The sequence below is a fragment of the Oncorhynchus mykiss genome, chromosome 23 (genome assembly GCF_057628025.1).
Source record: "Oncorhynchus mykiss isolate SJ-2025 chromosome 23, ASM5762802v1, whole genome shotgun sequence".
Taxonomy (NCBI): domain Eukaryota; kingdom Metazoa; phylum Chordata; class Actinopteri; order Salmoniformes; family Salmonidae; genus Oncorhynchus; species Oncorhynchus mykiss.
In genome coordinates this window covers 56,412,501-56,432,673 of record NC_143044.1, presented here as the reverse complement: position 1 = coordinate 56,432,673, position 20,173 = coordinate 56,412,501, and the positions used below count along the sequence as shown (strand labels likewise).

General features: G+C 45.2%; 1 protein-coding gene across 1 annotated transcript in view; it reads right to left on the bottom strand.

The window, feature by feature from the left end:
* Positions 1–20,173, bottom strand: part of LOC118966076 (testican-2) — a 113,546-nt gene that overhangs the window by 35,414 nt on the left and 57,959 nt on the right. Inside the window, exons 4-9 of the mRNA XM_090217729.1 lie at positions 16,667–16,775; positions 13,176–13,290; positions 9,030–9,152; positions 7,447–7,538; positions 7,129–7,255; positions 5,488–5,550 (exon numbers count right to left, since the gene is read on the bottom strand). Of these exons, the coding sequence (XP_090073855.1) occupies positions 5,488–5,550; positions 7,129–7,255; positions 7,447–7,538; positions 9,030–9,152; positions 13,176–13,290; positions 16,667–16,775 (629 nt within the window). The remainder of the gene's footprint in view (positions 1–5,487; positions 5,551–7,128; positions 7,256–7,446; positions 7,539–9,029; positions 9,153–13,175; positions 13,291–16,666; positions 16,776–20,173) is intronic.

Below are 20,173 nucleotides of genomic sequence, written 5' to 3'. Positions count from 1 at the left end.
TGGGGAGGGGGTGTCTGTTCTGTGGGGAGGGGGGTGTCTGTTCTGTGGGGAGGGGGTGTCTGTTCTGTGGAGAGGGGGTGTCTGTTCTGTGGGGAGGGGGGTGTCTGTTCTGTGGGGAGGGGGGTGTCTGTTCTGTGGGGAGGGGGTGTCTGTTCTGTGGGGAGGGGGTGTCTGTTCTGTGGGGAGGGGGTGTCTGTTCTGTGGGGAGGGGGTGTCTGTTCTGTGGGGAGGGGGTGTCTGTTCTGTGGGGAGTGGGTGTCTGTTCTGTGGGGAGGGGGGTGTCTGTTCTGTGGGGACGGGGGTGTCTGTTCTGTGAGGAGGGGGTGTTGGGTCAGACCAGAATGGCAGTGTGGAAGATCAGGAAACATGAGATGCAGGGGGGGGGGGGGGGGTGTACGGAGCCCAGAGATGTGCTGCTGGGCCTGGTTCCGCCTCGGCTGACACTGAACCATCTATATGGGGGGAGGCTGGGGAACCATCCGGAGGACTTTGTAGTGGTGTGGGGCGTCAGAGGGGGCTCTATATACCCCGGACGAGGAGGGGGGCTTGGTTTTAACTTTCTAGTCTGTTGAAGTGAAGTGGGGTTTGTTCTGTTGGTGATGTAACTGTTGGACTAATAAAGGAATAATGAAATAAAAACCCCTCTCTCTCTGAGCCTGCTGTGGGCTCCATGGGGTTCACCTTAGCACTGCTCTCCAATCAGCCTGATTAGGCCTTGATTCTGGCTGCTGCCTGTCTGTTTAATGAGCATCCTCCAGCTTCCCTGTTGCTGCAGACACCTTGTTACACAACTACACACACACACACACACACACACACACACACACACACACACACACACACACACACACACACACACACACACACACACACACACACACACACACACACACACACACACACACACACTAGCCACGGCACAATCCTAACACGATGTGCTCCAGGCACCTTCTCTGCACTACACAACTACACACACACAGTACCTCACCGCACAGACACACACACTGTACCTCACTACACAGACACACACCAGCCACAACACGGGCAGACGCTAGCAGCAGCAGCTAACACCCGCCTACACCAGAACAGGCTGACGAGTAGATCAGTGGGAATAGATCCTCCACACCTGTATTCCTTATGTGAAACATATGTCCAGGAAACACACACCCCTGTATTCCTTATGTGAAACATATGTCCAGGAAACACACACACCTGTATTTCTTATGTGAAACATATGTCCAGGAAACACACACACCTGTATTTCTTATGTGAAACATATGTCCAGGAAACACACACACCTGTATTTCTTATGTGAAACATATGTCCAGGAAACACACACACCTGTATTTCTTATGTGAAACATATGTCCAGGAAACACAACACACCTGTATTTCTTATGTGAAACATATGTCCAGGAAACACACGGAAACTATTCCAACGTCTGTGTGACGTAACGACCTGTTCTTCAGAAGAAACCACAACTAATACAATATAGTAGAAAACCTTCCAGTTGACAGCAGAGTCATAGACACCAATATAGAAAACCTTCCAGTTGATAGCAGAGTCATAGACACCAATATAGAAAACCTTCCAGTTGATAGCAGAGTCATAGACACCAATATAGAAAACCTTCCAGTTGATAGCAGAGTCATAGACACCAATATAGAAAACCTTCCAGTTGATAGCAGAGTCATAGACACCAATATAGAAAACCTTCCAGTTGATAGCAGAGTCATAGACACCAATATAGAAAACCTTCCAGTTGATAGCAGAGTCATAGACACCAATATAGAAAACCTTCCAGTTGATAACAGAGTCATAGACACCAATATAGAAAACCTTCCAGTTGATAGCAGAGTCATAGACACCAATATAGAAAACCTTTCAGTTGATAGCAGAGTCATAGACACCAATATAGAAAACCTTCCAGTTGATAGCAGAGTCATAGACACCAATATAGAAAACCTTCCAGTTGATAGCAGAGTCATTGACACCAATATAGAAAACCTTCCAGTTGATAGCAGAGTCATAGACACCAATATAGAAAACCTTTCAGTTGATAGCAGAGTCATAGACACCAATATAGAAAACCTTCCAGTTGATAGCAGAGTCATAGACACCAATATAGAAAACCTTCCAGTTGATAGCAGAGTCATAGACACCAATATAGAAAACCTTCCAGTTGATAACAGAGTCATAGACACTAATATAGAAACCTTCCAGTTGATAGCAGAGTCATAGACACCAATATAGAACACCTTCCAGTTGATAGCAGAGTCATAGACACCAATATAGAAAACCTTCCAGTTGATAGCAGAGTCATAGACACCAATATAGAAAACCTTCCAGTTGATAGCAGTCATAGACACTAATATAGAAACCTTCCAGTTGATAGCAGAGTCATAGACACCAATATAGAAAACCTTCCAGTTGATAGCAGAGTCATAGACACTAATATAGAAAACCTTCCAGTTGATAGCAGAGTCATAGACACCAATATAGAAAACCTTCCAGTTGATAACAGAGTCATAGACACCAATATAGAAAACCTTTCAGTTGATAGCAGAGTCATAGACACCAATATAGAAAACCTTCCAGTTGATAGCAGAGTCATAGACACCAATATAGAAAACCTTCCAGTTGATAGCAGAGTCATAGACACCAATATAGAAAACCTTCCAGTTGATAGCAGAGTCATAGACACCAATATAGAAAACCTTCCAGTTGACAGCAGAGTCATAGACACCAATATAGAAAACCTTCCAGTTGATAGCAGAGTCATAGACACCAATATAGAAAACCTTCCAGTTGATAGCAGAGTCATAGACACCAATATAGAAAACCTTCCAGTTGATAGCAGAGTCATAGACACCAATATAGAAAACCTTCCAGTTGATAGCAGAGTCATAGACACTAATATAGAAAACCTTTCAGTTGATAGCAGAGTCATAGACACCAATATAGAAAACCTTCCAGTTGATAGCAGAGTCATAGACACTAATATAGAAAACCTTTCAGTTGATAGCAGAGTCATAGACACCAATATAGAAAACCTTCCAGTTGATAGCAGAGTCATAGACACTAATATAGAAAACCTTTCAGTTGATAGCAGAGTCATAGACACCAATATAGAAAACCTTCCAGTTGATAGCAGAGTCATAGACACCAATATAGAAAACCTTCCAGTTGATAGCAGAGTCATAGACACCAATATAGAAAACCTTCCAGTTGATAGCAGAGTCATAGACACCAATATAGAAAACCTTCCAGTTGATAGCAGAGTCATTGACACCAATATAGAAAACCTTCCAGTTGATAGCAGAGTCATAGACACCAATATAGAAACCTTCCAGTTGATAGCAGAGTCATAGAAACCAATATAGAAAACCTTTCAGTTGATAGCAGAGTCATAGACACCAATATAGAAAACCTTCCAGTTGATAGCAGAGTCATAGACACTAATATAGAAAACCTTCCAGTTGATAGCAGAGTCATAGACACCAATATAGAACACCTTCCAGTTGATAGCAGAGTCATAGACACCAATATAGAAAACCTTCCAGTTGATAACAGAGTCATAGACACCAATATAGAAAACCTTCCAGTTGATAGCAGAGTCATAGACACCAATATAGAAAACCTTCCAGTTGATAGCAGAGTCATAGACACCAATATAGAAAACCTTCCAGTTGATAGCAGAGTCATAGACACCAATATAGAAAACCTTCCAGTTGATAGCAGAGTCATAGACACTAATATAGAAAACCTTTCAGTTGATAGCAGAGTCATAGACACCAATATAGAAAACCTTCCAGTTGATAGCAGAGTCATAGACACTAATATAGAAAACCTTTCAGTTGATAGCAGAGTCATAGACACCAATATAGAAAACCTTCCAGTTGATAGCAGAGTCATAGACACTAATATAGAAAACCTTTCAGTTGATAGCAGAGTCATAGACACCAATATAGAAAACCTTCCAGTTGATAGCAGAGTCATAGACACCAATATAGAAAACCTTCCAGTTGATAGCAGAGTCATAGACACCAATATAGAAAACCTTCCAGTTGATAGCAGAGTCATAGACACCAATATAGAAAACCTTCCAGTTGATAGCAGAGTCATTGACACCAATATAGAAAACCTTCCAGTTGATAGCAGAGTCATAGACACCAATATAGAAACCTTCCAGTTGATAGCAGAGTCATAGAAACCAATATAGAAAACCTTTCAGTTGATAGCAGAGTCATAGACACCAATATAGAAAACCTTCCAGTTGATAGCAGAGTCATAGACACTAATATAGAAAACCTTCCAGTTGATAGCAGAGTCATAGACACCAATATAGAACACCTTCCAGTTGATAGCAGAGTCATAGACACCAATATAGAAAACCTTCCAGTTGATAACAGAGTCATAGACACCAATATAGAAAACCTTCCAGTTGATAGCAGAGTCATAGACACCAATATAGAAAACCTTCCAGTTGATAGCAGAGTCATAGACACCAATATAGAAAACCTTCCAGTTGATAGCAGAGTCATAGACTCCAATATAGAAAACCTTCCAGTTGATAGCAGAGTCATAGACACCAATATGGAAAACCTTCCAGTTGATAGCAGAGTCATAGACTCCAATATAGAAAACCTTCCAGTTGATAGCAGAGTCATAGACACCAATATAGAAAACCTTCCAGTTGATAGCAGAGTCATAGACACCAATATAGAAAACCTTTCAGTTGACAGCAGAGTCATAGACACCAATATAGAAAACCTTCCAGTTGATAACAGAGTCATAGACACCAATATAGAAAACCTTCCAGTTGATAGCAGAGTCATAGACACCAATATAGAAAACCTTCCAGTTGATAGCAGAGTCATAGACACCAATATAGAAAACCTTTCAGTTGATAGCAGAGTCATAGACACCAATATAGAAAACCTTCCAGTTGATAGCAGAGTCATAGACACCAATATAGAAAACCTTCCAGTTGATAGCAGAGTCATAGACACCAATATAGAAAACCTTCCAGTTGATAGCAGAGTCATAGACACCAATATAGAAAACCTTCCAGTTGATAGCAGAGTCATAGACACCAATATAGAAAACCTTCCAGTTGATAGCAGAGTCATAGACACCAATATAGAAAACCTTCCAGTTGATAGCAGAGTCATAGACACCAATATAGAAAACCTTCCAGTTGATAGCAGAGTCATAGACACCAATATAGAAAACCTTCCAGTTGATAACAGAGTCATAGACACCAATATAGAAAACCTTCCAGTTGACAGCAGAGTCATAGACACCAATATACTAAATTAATTCATCTCATTGTGTGCATCCCAAATGATACCCTATTCCCTACATAGTGCACTACTTTTAACCACAGCCATATATACCCTGGGCAAAAGTAGTGCACTATGTAGGGAATAGGGTGCCATTTGGGACAATTTCCTGTAAAGTCCCTGATATAAGACAGACACTTACCAGGCTTCTTCTTGGCCACTTGTTGAACCTGGATCCTCTCTAGTTCAGCCAGACAAGCGGGCTCTGAGGAAGACAACATAGACGTGATGCCAGAAAAAGCATTTCAACCGTTCTATTCTAAATGGAATTTCAATCAATCGTTTTCATAATCACACTTTTCTCCTGCATTGATTGGTTTAGTAAATCTTGTATTTCATTCTTTTATACTCTTATTGATTATCAACTAAGTGCTGAGTGAACTAGCATAATGGATGACTTTGGATGAGAGAGAGAGAGAGAGAGAGGGAGAGAGAGAGACAGCGAGAGAGAGAGAGACAGAGAGAGAGAGGGAGAGAGAGAGAGGGGGAGAGAGAGAGGGGGAGAGAGAGAGAGACAGGAGGAGAAAGAGAGAGACAGGAAGAGAAAGAGAGAGACAGAAAGAGAGAGAGAGGAAGAGAAAGAGAGGAAGAGGAAGAGAAAGAGAGGAAGAGAAAGAGAGAGACAGAAAGAGAGAGAGAGGCAGAAAGAGAGAGAGAGATAGAGAGAGAAAGAGAACGGGAGAGAGAGAAAGAGAAAGAGAGAAAGAGAGAGAGAGAGAGAGAGAGAGAGAGAGCGAGAGAGAGAGAACGAGAGAGAGTCAGTCAGTCAGTAACACTCACATCCCCAGGAGCAGAGGCAACACTATTGGTGATGTATTTATACAACAGTGGATCTCAGCAGTCTAACACAGCCTTAAGATTGATTTTATTTGACAGTTTAAAAAAAAATAGTTTGATTTTAAAAACTTGTCAGGGTTAGCACAATACGGACAGGACTTATTTCCATTGTGGTCCCTTAAACCCCAGATTGGTCACACACTCACTTTCCCTCCAGAAGCAGAACCCTGGGTCAGTCAGTCAGTCAGTCAGTCAATCAGTCAGTAACTCACTTTCCCTCCATAAGCAGAACCCTGGGTCAGTCAGTCAGTCAGTCAGTCAGCCAGCCAGTCAGCCAGTCAGTCAGTCAATCAGTCAGTAACACTCACTTTCCCTCCAGAAGCAGAACCCTGGGTCAGTCAGTCAGTCAGTCAGTCAATCAGTCAGTAACTCACTTTCCCTCCATAAGCAGAACCCTGGGTCAGTCAGTCAGTCAGTCAGTCAATCAGTCAGTAACTCACTTTCCCTCCAGAAGCAGAACCCTGGGTCAGTCAGTCAGTCAGCCAGTCAGTCAGCCAGTCAGCCAGTCAGTCAGTCAGCCAGTCAGTCAGTCAGCCAGTCAGTCAGTCAGTCAGTCAGCCAGTCAGTCAGTCAGCCAGTCAGTCAGTCATTCAGCCAGTCAGTCAGCCAGTCAGTCAGCCAGTCAGTCAGCCAGTCAGTCAGTCAGTCAGTTAGCCAGCCAGCCAGTCAGTCAGTCAGCCAGTCAGTCAGTCAGTCAGCCAGTCAGTAACTCACTTTCCCTCCAGAAGCAGAACCCTGGGTCAGCCAGTCAGTCAGCCAGTCAGCCAGTCAGTCAGCCAGTCAGTCAGTCAGTCAGTCAGTCAGTCAGTCAGTCAGTCAGCCAGTCAGTAACTCACTTTCCCTCCAGAAGCAGAACCCTGGGTCAGCCAGTCAGTCAGCCAGTCAGCCAGTCAGTCAGTCAGTCAGTCAGTCAGTCAGTCAGTCAGTCAGTCAGTCAGTAACTCACTTTCCCTCCAGAAGCAGAGGCACCACTCTGCGGTGGATACCCTCCCATCCTTGTAGCCGTCACAGGAGTTGAAGAAGGGGCGGATGCACACCTCATACTTGTCCAGGTTGATAGCTGCCAGCTCGGCCTGAAATTAAAATGTATTTTTACATTTATTTGGTGTGAAAATAACACATATCACGTACTGTACATGTCAAACGAGATGAGCAATCTGATCCCAGAAAGATAACACCTGAAAGTATTCATTAAAACACTTGTTTTCAAAGTGGTCCTCCGTGGTAAAACAAATGAAAGGACTATCAGACAAGACAAAGTTACCTGGTCCAGATACAGGTCATTATTAGTATCCAGCTTCGAGAACATCCAGCCTATGGAATCCTTACAGCTGGCCACCAGGCTCTTGTCCAGGACTGAGGAGAGAAAACATGCACATAATAATTATACATTTTATTTTACGAGATGTCTTTCAAGACACATCAAATCAAGGTCAAATCAAATCCCAGGTCAATTAAATTAAATCAAAACAAAAGACCAAGTTAAAACTAAATGTGATTTAGTTTACGGAGCCCAGGACTCCCTGGAAAACAGTGGCAGGTGTTACTGAGGGGACTATCCTGGCTAAACAAATACAAGGAAATGACTTGATTGTGAATGTGATTCACTTCACTTCTCCTCTTCCTGCCTACTGCCACATAAGGCATTTTAAAGGAGGCCTTCACAGGCCTTCACTTGTGCTGTCATGTTGTTGTGATGTCACGCTGTTCTCTCTCTGTTCCCTGTCTCTCCTGTCTCTCCTCCTCTCCTGCTGTCTCTAGACGGGAGGGCTCAGAATGACAGAGTGGATGTATGAATGTTTATTGTGTTTATCCTTTATTATACTGGCCAGTGTCATAATCCATATTTCATCCATGTACAGTTCTATGTTTCACCCTGATCTGTTATTCTTCAGGAGTTGTGTGAATGGGAGCTTTGTGATGTCATGATGTTGTGATGTCATGTTGCTGTGATGTCATGTTGCTGTGATGTCTTGTTGCTGTGATGCCATGTTGCTGTGATGTCACGTTGTTTTGATGCCATGTTCCTGTGATGTCATGTTGCTGTGATGTCATGTTGTGTGCTGTCATGTTGTTGTGATGTCACGTTGTTTTGATGTCATGTTGCTGTGACGTCATGTTGCTGTGATGTCATGTTGCTGTGATGTCATGTTGCTGTGATGTCATGTTGCTGTGCTGTCATGTTGCTGTGCTGTCATGTTGTTGTGATGTCACGCTGTTCTCTCTCTGTTCCCTGTCTCTCCTCCCTCTACTATGGGGTGGGGCTTCAGCCCTCCTGGGTTCTGGGTCTGGGAGAACATCTGAGAGGGTGTCTCTGTGAGGAGACCCTTCTGTATTGCCATCTGCACCATGTTTTGTTTGTTATTTTCAGCTTGAGGGCCACGTAGGAAACCAATATTAAATCTCCCTTTACTTTTCGCATGATACAACGTGGTACTGAGTTGAATTCAATACGATCTGTCTGTGACACTGATGACTTTCAAACACATTGCAACTCAGACAGGAAGGTGCTACTTTGTGTATAGCTCTTTATTGGGTGAAGATTTCATTACGGGACTGTCATAACTGAGATGTCAGCTGTCAATCAGAACATAAAGGAGTGTACTGGAAGAGAGGAGAGAGAGAGGAATGAGAGAGAGAGAGAGAGAGAGAGAGAGAGAGACGAGAGAGAGTAGAGGAGAGAGAGAGAGAGGAGAGAGAGAGAGAGAAGAGTGAGAGAGTGAGAGAGAGAGAGAAGAGTGAGAGAGTGAGAGAGAGCGAGAGAGAGAGAGAGAGAATAGAGGACAGATAGAGGGAGAAAGAGAGACAGAGGCGGTGCCAGCTCCAGGGACACACAAACACACTCACCTGAGGCGGTGCCAGGTCCAGGCTTGCCTGAGTTGTTCTGCTTGGCGTTTCCATGGAGCAGTTGGAACCAGTCTCTGAGGCGGTCTCCAAGGTCTGCCAGGTCCTGCCCGGTACAGCTCTCTGCTGAGGGAAAGAAAGGGAAACCCTACAGTTCATAACATAACACACACACACACACACACACACAGACACAGACACACACACACACACACACACACACACACACAGACAGACAGACAGACAGACAGACAGACAGACAGACAGACAGACAGACAGACAGACAGACAGACAGACAGACAGACAGACAGACAGACAGACAGACAGACAGACAGACAGACAGACAGACAGACAGACAGACAGAGACACAGACACAGACACAGACACTGACACACTCACACTCACACTCACACTCACACTCTCTCACACACACACACACGAGTCCACAACTACCATACAGTAGGACAGGTCTCACTGAGTCCACAACTACCATACAGTAGGACACGTCTCACCGAGTCCCTAACTACCATACAGTAGGACAGGTCTCACCGAGTCCCTAACTACCATACAGTAGGACAGGTCTCACCGAGTCCCTAACTACCATACAGTAGGACAGGTCTCACCGAGTCCCTAACTACCATACAGTAGGACAGGTCTCACTGAGTCCCTAACTACCATACAGTAGGACAGGTCTCACCAAGTCCCCAACTACCATACAGTAGGACAGGTCTCACCGAGTCTCCAACTACCATACAGTAGGACAGGTCTCACCGAGTCCCCAAATACCATACAGTAGGACACGTCTCACCGAGTCCCTAACTACCATACAGTAGGACAGGTCTCACCGAGTCCCTAACTACCATACAGTAGGACACGTCTCACCGAGTCCCTAACTACCATACAGTAGGACAGGTCTCACCGAGTCCCCAACTACCATACAGTAGGACAGGTCTCACCGAGTCCACAACTACCATACAGTAGGACAGGTCTCACGAGTCCCCAACTACCATACAGTAGGACAGGTCTCACCGAGTCCCTAACTACCATACAGTAGGACAGGTCTCACGAGTCCCTAACTACCATACAGTAGGACAGGTCTCACCGAGTCCCTAACTACCATACAGTAGGACAGGTCTCACCGAGTCCCTAACTACCATACAGTAGGACAGGAGGTCTCACTGAGTCCCCAACTACCATACAGTAGGACAGGTCTCACGAGTCCCCAACTACCATACAGTAGGACAGGTCTCACTGAGTCCACAACTACCATACAGTAGGACAGGTCTCACTGAGTCCCTAACTACCATACAGTAGGACAGGTATCACCGAGTCCCTAACTACCATACAGTAGGACAGGTCTCACTGAGTTCACAACTACCATACAGTAGGACAGGTCTCACCGAGTCCCTAACTACCATACAGTAGGACAGGTCTCACCGAGTCCCTAACTACCATACAGTAGGACAGGTCTCACCGAGTCCCTAACTACCATACAGTAGGACAGGTCTCACTGAGTCCACAACTACCATAGAGTAGGACAGGTCTCACCGAGTTCCTAACTACCATACAGTAGGACACGTCTCACCGAGTCCCTAACTACCATACAGTAGGACACGTCTCACCGAGTCCCTAACTACCATACAGTAGGACAGGTCTCATCGAGTCCCCAACTACCATACAGCAGGACAGGTCTCACCGAGTCCACCACTGCCATACAGTAGGACAGGTCTCACTGAGTCCCTAACTACCATACAGTAGGACAGGTCTCACCGAGTCCCTAACTACCATACAGTAGGACAGGTCTCACTGAGTCCACAACTACCATACAGTAGGACAGGTCTCACCGAGTCCCTAACTACCATACAGTAGGACAGGTCTCACCGAGTCCCTAACTACCATACAGTAGGACAGGTCTCACCGAGTCCCTAACTACCATACAGTAGGACAGGTCTCACTGAGTCCACAACTACCATAGAGTAGGACAGGTCTCACCGAGTCCCTAACTACCATACAGTAGGACACGTCTCACCGAGTCCCTAACTACCATACAGTAGGACACGTCTCACGAGTCCCTAACTACCATACAGTAGGACAGGTCTCATCGAGTCCCCAACTACCATACAGCAGGACAGGTCTCACCGAGTCCACAACTACCATACAGTAGGACAGGTCTCATCGAGTCCCCAACTACCATACAGCAGGACAGGTCTCACCGAGTCCACAACTACCATACAGTAGGACAGGTCTCACCGAGTCCCTAATTACCATACAGTAGGACAGGTCTCACTGAGTCCACAACTACCATAGAGTAGGACAGGTCTCACCGAGTCCACAACTACCATACAGTAGGACAGGTCTCACCGAGTCCCTAACTACCATACAGTAGGACAGGTCTCACTGAGTCCCTAACTACCATACAGTAGGACAGGTCTCACTGAGTCCCTAACTACCATACAGTAGGACAGGTCTCACTGAGTCCACAACTACCATAGAGTAGGACAGGTCTCACTGAGTCCCTAACTACCATACAGTAGGACAGGTCTCACCGAGTCCCTAACTACCATACAGTAGGACAGGTCTCACCGAGTCCACAACTAGCATACAGTAGGACAGGTCTCACTGAGTCCCTAACTACCATACAGTAGGACAGGTCTCACCGAGTCCCTAACTACCATACAGTAGGACAGGTCTCACCGAGTCCACAACTAGCATACAGTAGGACAGGTCTCACTGAGTCCACAACTACCATACAGTAGGACAGGTCTCACCGAGTCCCTAACTACCATACAGTAGGACAGGTCTCACCGAGTCTCCAACTACCATACAGTAGGACAGGTCTCACTGAGTCCCTAACTACCATACAGTAGGACAGGTATCACTGAGTCCACAACTACCATACAGTAGGACAGGTCTCACCGAGTCCAGCTAGCTAATGTAGACATCAACAACTTGCTGTACCAGTAGACACTGAGACGAACAACTGTTTGCATCTACTGGCATTTCCACACGTCCAGGAGTCACGGACAATCAATGGTGTGTCTGGATATCGTGATATCTGCCCACTCTAAATAACCAACGGCATCATGACAGAAAGACTATTTCACTCACAGAGACTTTTCAATCAGACCACTGCTAGCCTACCTGCTAACCCCAGTCTCTCAGATGGACTTGTTTTGATCTCAACGAGAGACAGCTGCTGTGTGAGGGTAGGGTGAGGGAGGAAAAAGGTATCCTCTCCCGTAGAATAACACATCATTAGGCCTCAGTCATATCCCATTACGAAACAGCTACGTTCAATTGATGTTGTCATCCGTTGGCAGCTAGCTATCTCAGGCGGCTGTCTGTCAAATAGCTAGAGACCTTGACACGCAGACGACACTGACCAAACAACACACACTGACCAAACAACACACACTGACAGAACAACACACACTGACAGAACAACACACACTGACAGAACAACACACACTGACAGAACAACACACACACTGACAGAACAATACACACACTGACAGAACAACACACACTGACAGAACAACACACACACTGACAGAACAACACACACTGACAGAACAACACATACTGACAGAACAACACACCCTGACAGAACAACACACACACTGACAAAACAACACACACTGACAGAACAACACACACCCTGACCAAACAACACACACTGACAGAACAACACACACACTGACAGAACAACACACACTGACAGAACAACACACACTGACAGAACAACACACCCTGACAGAACAACACACACTGACAGAACAACACACACTGACAGAACAACACACACTGACAGAGCAACACACACCCTGACAGAACAACACACCCTGACAGAACAACACACACACTGACAGAACACACACACTGACAGAACAACACACACTGACAGAACAACACACACACTGACAGAACAACACACACCCTGACAGAACAACACACCCTGACAGAACAACACACCCTGACAGAACAACACACACTGACAGAACAACACACACTGACAGAACAACACACACACTGACAGAACAACACACACTGACAGAACAACACACACTGACAGAACAACACACACTGACAGAACAACACACACTGACAGAACAACACACACTGCGTGCGAGTTTGTGCGTGTGTACTTGCCGTGTTTGTCCTCTGTCTCTGTGATGGGGGCGGCAGCGGTGGCACAGGGGCACATGCCCTGGCATTTCACACTCAGATCCTTCCCTGTTAAACAGCCCTGCTGCTCCAACTTACACTGGAGGAGAGAGAGAGAGGGAGGGGGGGGGGAGAGAGATAGAACGGGGGAGAGAGGAGAGAAAGAGAGAGAGAGATAGAAGGGGGGAGAGAGGAGAGAAAGAGAGAGAGAGATAGAAGGGGGGAGAGAGGAGAGAAAGAGAGAGAGAGAGAGAGAAGGGGGGAGAAAGGAAAGGGAGAGAGAGATAGATAAAAGGGGGTGAGAGGAGAGAAAGAGAGAGATATAGAAGGGGGGAGAGAGGAGAGAAAGAGAGAGAGAGAGAGAGAGAGAGAGAGAGATAGAACGGGGAGAGAGGAGAGAAAGAGAGAGAGAGAGATAGAAGGGGGGAGAGAGGAGAGAGAGAGAGATAGAAGGGGGGAGAGAGGAGAGAGAAAGAGAGAGAGAGAGAGAGAGAGAGAGAGAGAGAACGGGGAGAGAGGAGAGAAAGAGAGAGAGGATAAAGCAAGAGGGAGAGAGAGAAAGATTACACTGCAGTTCAACAACAGTACAAATCTACACACCAACTGCATTAGTGAGGTCTGACACTGATGTTGGGTGATTAGGCCTGGTTCACAGTCGGTGTTCCAACTCATCCCAAAGGTGTTCGATGGGGTCGAGGTCAGGACTCTGTGTTGGAACTGTGCATTCGGGCAGGTAGCGTTCTCCTGAAACCCATTTCATGAAGCTATCAACGAACAGTTCTTGTGCTGACGTTGCTTCCAGAGGCAGTTTGGAACTCGGTAGTGATTGTTGCAACCGAGGACAGACCCTTTTTACACACTACAGCACTCGGTGGTCCCGTTCTGTGAGCTTGTGTGGCCTACCACTTTGCGGCTGGGCCGTTGTTGCTCCTAGATGTTTCACCTTCACAATAACAGCCCTTACAGTTGACCGAGGCGGCTCTAGCAGGGCAGAAATATGAAGAACTGACTTGTTGGAAAGGTGGCATCCTATGATGATGCCACATTGAAAGTCACTGAGCTCTTCAGTAAGGCCATTCTACTGCCAATGTTTGTCTATGGAGATTGCATGGCTGCGTGCTCAATTTTATACACCTGTCAGCAATGGGTGTGGCTGAAATAGCTCATTTGAAGGGGTGTCCACATACTTTGCATATATTGTATATATTAATCAGAGACAAGAGCACAGAGCTAATCGTCATTTTAAAATGACATACACACAAAAACACAGAAACACATGCATGCATACACACACACACACACACACACACACACACACACACACACACAGGAACACACACACAGGAACACACACACAGGAACACACACACGTATGAACACACACACACACACACACACACACACACACACACACACACACACACACACACACACACACACACAGGAACACACACACACACACACACAGGAACACACACACACACAGGAACACACACACACGTATGAACACACACACACACAGTAACACACACACACAGCTTAATGTGTATTTACAACAGTAGCACTCTTGCTTTTCACCTGCAGCAGAGAGAGAGAGAGAGAGATAAAGAGAGAGTAGAGAGGAGAGAGTAGAGAGAGAGAGTAGAGAGTAGAGAGGAGAGAGGAGAGAGAGAGATGGGGGAGAGAAATAGGGAGAGAAAGAGAGTAGAGAGGAGAGAGAGAGAGGAGAGAGTAGAGAGTAGAGAGTAGAGAGGAGAGAGGAGAGAGAGAGAGTAGAGAGAGAGATTAGAGAGGAGAGAGTAGAGAGAGAGGAGAGAGTAGAGAGTAGAGAGAGAGTAGAGAGTAGAGAGAGAGTAGAGAGTAGAGAGAGAGAGAGAGAGAGAGAGGAGAGAGTAGAGAGAGAGAGAGAGAGGAGAGAGTAGAGAGAGAGAGAGAGAGAGAGAGAGAGGAGAGAGTAGAGAGTAGAGAGAGAGAGGAAAGAGTAGAGAGAGAGAGTAGAGAGAGAGAGAGTAGAGAGTAGAGAGGAGAGAGTAGAGAGAGAGAGTAGAGAGGAGAGAGTAGAGAGTAGAGAGTAGAGAGAGAGAGGAGAGAGTAGAGAGAGAGAGAAGCTGTGCCAGGTCCAGGCTTGCCTGAGTTGAACAGGGTAATCTTGAATGCCGATAAAATATTTATGGGGGTGACCGCAGAAAAACAGATTGCTCATTCAAATGACAGAGGAGGGACAGAGGCAGGAGAGAGGAGAGAGGAGAGAGGAGAGAGAAGCTGGAGAGAGAAAAATAGAGAGGAGAGAGTGAAAGACAGAGAAAATTAGGAGAGAGGATGGAGAGAGGAGGGAGACAGGCAGGAGAAAGGAGGAAGAGAGGAGGGAGAGAGGAAAGAGAGTGGGAGGGAGAGAGGAGGGGGAGGGAAAGAGAGCGAGAGAGGAGGGAGAGAGAGAGGAGAGAGAAAGGAGAGCCAGTAAGGAGAGAGGAGGGAGAGAGAGAGTGAGAGAGTGAAAGAGAGAGAGAGAGAGAGAGAGAGAGAGAGAGGAGGGAAAGAGGATGGAGAGAGGAAAGAAAGACGAGGGAGAGAGGGAGAGAGGAGGGAGAGAGGAAGAGAGGAGGGAGAGGGGGAGGGAGAGATGAGGGAGAAGGGGCTGAGTGAGCAGTCGTCAAGGTCAGAATTAAAAACTACATAAATCAATAAAGGGGGAAAGTAGTGGGCGGTGCTACGGTGCTACGCTGTTCAAACCTGAGACAAACATTGATCACACGCATGCATTGCATTCATCCTGATCTGTGTCCTAAATGGCAGCCTATTCCTTATGGGCCCTGGTCAAAGTAGTGCACTATAAAGGGAATAGGGTGCCATTTGGGATGAACACCGGCATTTGCATTCATCCAGCGGTACAGTGCACTTGTCCTCTTGGAACCAGATATACAGGGAGAGATGAGATATACAGGGAGAGATGAGATATACAGGGAGAGACGAGATATACAGGGAGAGATGAGATATACAGGGAGAGACGAGATATACAGGGAGAGACGAGAGAGATATACAGGGAGAGACGAGAGAGATATACAGGGAGAGACGATATATACAGGGAGAGACGAGAGAGATATACAGGGAGTGATGAGAGAGATATACAGGGAGAGACGAGAGAGATATACAGGGAGAGACGAGATATACAGGGAGAGACGAGATATACAGGGAGAGACGAGAGAGATATACAGGGAGAGATGAGAGAGGGGCGGAGAGAGAGAGAGAGGGGAGATGAGAGAGAGGGGCAGAGAGAGAGAGGGGGGAGAGAGGGAGAATTGAATTGACAGAGAGAGGAGAGAGAGGGGGAGAGAGATAGGGGAGACGAGAGAGAGGCGGAGAGAGAGAGGGGGAGAGAGACGGGGAGAGAGGGAGAATGAGGAGGAGAGAGAGAGGGTGGGAGAGAGGGGGACAGGGAGTAACAATTGAATTGAGAGAAAGAGGAGGTATGTTAGTACCTGAGAGGCGTAGTTGTGTTTATCCGTACCACACACAGGGGAGGCAGCAACCACAGGGCAGGGCTTACAGGTGTTCTCATGAGGCATCAGCTCTACAGGCTGTCTGCTTCTACAGAGGAAAAATGCAGATTAATTAACAGACATATCTATAATAACTGCTGTAATACAACTTCTAAACAATCACAAAGGGAGGACATAAGATTAAAAAAAATTTAAACTACGTCAACTTGACTCTGCTTGACTTGCTCATCTTCTTACTTATTGAGCAGCATATCCACTTCCAAAAACAAACCCCAATGGCTTCCTGTACTCTACATTAGCATTCGCAGTAGCATTAGCAGTAGCATTAGCAGTAGCATTAGCAGGGCCTCATTAGCAGGGTTAGCAGTTAGCATGGCTGTGTTGGTGCTTATAACCCTTCCTTCCACACCACTGCTGCTCCCTCATCTCAAGGGTAGCGTCAAAAAGATGAAGCTGTTTATTGAGAAAGATTAATGTCTTGCTGTCGCTGCATATAGCCTTTGCAGGGAATAATGTTTCAATCTGTTAACACGCCTTTTTCCGATTACGTTTGTTCCTGCCACTATTTCTGTTTATTTTACCTTTATTGAACTAGGCAAGTCAGTTAAGAACAAATTCTTATTTTCAATGACGGCCTAGGAACAGTGGGTTAACTGCCTTGTTCAGGGGCAGAACGACCGATTTGTACCTTGTCAGCTCGGGTGATTTGAACTTGCAACCTTCCGGTTACTAGTCCAACGCTCTTACCACTAGGCTACCCTGCCGTCCCACAAGAAGCAGATATATAACGATACCAGAGATAGACATCGGTAGTGCATTGTGTTACCATGGCTACCATGGTTGTTGTGTTATTTAATTATTGCGGTGCCGTCCTTTACATTTGGTCTCGAAAGCCTGAGGTTCAGAGGCTAGGTCTTAGATCAAAACGTTTCATAAATTATAATAATATCCCAAAGGTTCATCTGTAAACATCATGGTGTCTCTAGTCTACTGGGGTAAAGGTTCATCTATAAACATCATGGTGTCTCTAGTCTACTGGGTCATCTGTAAACATCATGGTGTCTCTAGTCTACTGGGTCATCTATAAACATCATGGTGTCTCTAGTCTACTGGGGTCAAGGTTCATCTATAAACATCATGGTGTCTCTAGTCTACTGGGTCATCTGTAAACATCATGGTGTCTCTAGTCTACTGGGTAAAGGTTCATCTATAAACATCATGGTGTCTCTAGTCTACTGGGTCATCTGTAAACATCATGGTGTCTCTAGTCTACTGGGTCATCTGTAAACATCATGGTGTCTCTAGTCTACTGGGGTCAAGGTTCATCTATAAACATCATGGTGTCTCTAGTCTACTGGGTCATCTATAAACATCATGGTTTCTCTAGTCTACTGGGTAAAGGTTCATCTGTAAACATCATGGTGTCTCTAGTCTACTGGGGTCAAGGGTCATCTATAAACATCATGGTGTCTCTAGTCTACTGGGGTAAAGGTTCATCTATAAACATCATGGTGTCTCTAGTCTACTGGGATAAAGGTTCAACTATGAACATCATGGTGTCTCTAGTCTACTGGGGTAAAGGTTCATCTATAAACATCATGGTGTCTCTAGTCTACTGGGTCATCTGTAAACACCATGGTGTCTCTAGTCTACTGGGTAAAGGTTCATCTATAAACATCATGGTGTCTCTAGTCTACTGGGTCATCTGTAAACATCATGGTGTCTCTAGTCTACTGGGTAAAGGTTCATCTATAAACATCATGGTGTCTCTAGTCTACTGGGTCATCTATAAACATCATGGTGTCTCTAGTCTACTGGGGTCAAGGTTCATCTATAAACATCATGGTGTCTCTAGTCTACTGGGGTCAAGGTTCATCTATAAACATCATGGTGTCTCTAGTCTACTGGGGTCAAGGTTCATCTATAAACATCATGGTGTCTCTAGTCTACTGGGGTAAAGGTTTATCTGTAAACATCATGGTTTCTCTAGTCTACTGGGTCATCTATAAACATCATGGTTTCTCTAGTCTACTGGGTCATCTATAAACATCATGGTGTCTCTAGTCTACTGGGGTAAAGGTTCATCTATAAACATCATGGTGTCTCTAGTCTACTGGGGTAAAGGTTCATCTATAAACATCATGGTGTCTCTAGTCTACTGGGTCATCTATAAACATCATGGTGTCTCTAGTCTACTGGGTCATCTATAAACATCATGGTGTCTCTAGTCTACTGGGTCATCTATAAACATCATGGTGTCTCTAGTCTACTGGGTCATCTGTAAACATCATGGTGTCTCTAGTCTACTGGGGTAAAGGTTCATCTATAAACATCATGGTGTCTCTAGTCTACTGGGTCATCTATAAACATCATGGTTTCTCTAGTCTACTGGGTCATCTATAAACATCATGGTGTCTCTAGTCTACTGGGTCATCTATAAACATCATGGTGTCTCTAGTCTACTGGGTCATCTATAAACATCATGGTGTCTCTAGTCTACTGGGGTAAAGGTTCATCTATAAACATCATGGTGTCTCTAGTCTACTGGGTCATCTATAAACATCATGGTGTCTCTAGTCTACTGGGGTCAAGGTTCATCTATAAACATCATGGTTTCTCTAGTCTACTGGGGTAAAGGTTCATCTATAAACATCATGGTTTCTCTAGTCTACTGGGTCATCTATAAACATCATGGTGTCTCTAGTCTACTGGGGTCAAGGTTCATCTATAAACATCATGGTGTCTCTAGTCTACTGGGTCATCTATAAACATCATGGTTTCTCTAGTCTACTGGGTAAAGGTTCATCTGTAAACATCATGGTGTCTCTAGTCTACTGGGGTCAAGGGTCATCTATAAACATCATGGTGTCTCTAGTCTACTGGGGTAAAGGTTCATCTATAAACATCATGGTGTCTCTAGTCTACTGGGTAAAGGTTCATCTATAAACATCATGGTGTCTCTAGTCTACTGGGTCATCTATAAACATCATGGTGTCTCTAGTCTACTGGGGTCAAGGTTCATCTATAAACATAATGGTGTCTCTAGTCTACTGGGGTCAAGGTTCATCTATAAACATCATGGTGTCTCTAGTCTACTGGGGTCAAGGTTCATCTATAAACATCATGGTGTCTCTAGTCTACTGGGGTAAAGGTTTATCTGTAAACATCATGGTTTCTCTAGTCTACTGGGTCATCTATAAACATCATGGTTTCTCTAGTCTACTGGGTCATCTATAAACATCATGGTGTCTCTAGTCTACTGGGGTCAAGGTTCATCTATAAACATCATGGTATCTCTAGTCTACTGGGTCATCTATAAACATCATGGTGTCTCTAGTCTACTGGGGTAAAGGATAATCTATAAACATCATGGTATCTCTAGTCTACTGGGTCATCTATAAACATCATGGTGTCTCTAGTCTACTGGGGTGAAGGTTCATCTATAAACATCATGGTGTCTCTAGTCTACTGGGGTAAAGGATCATC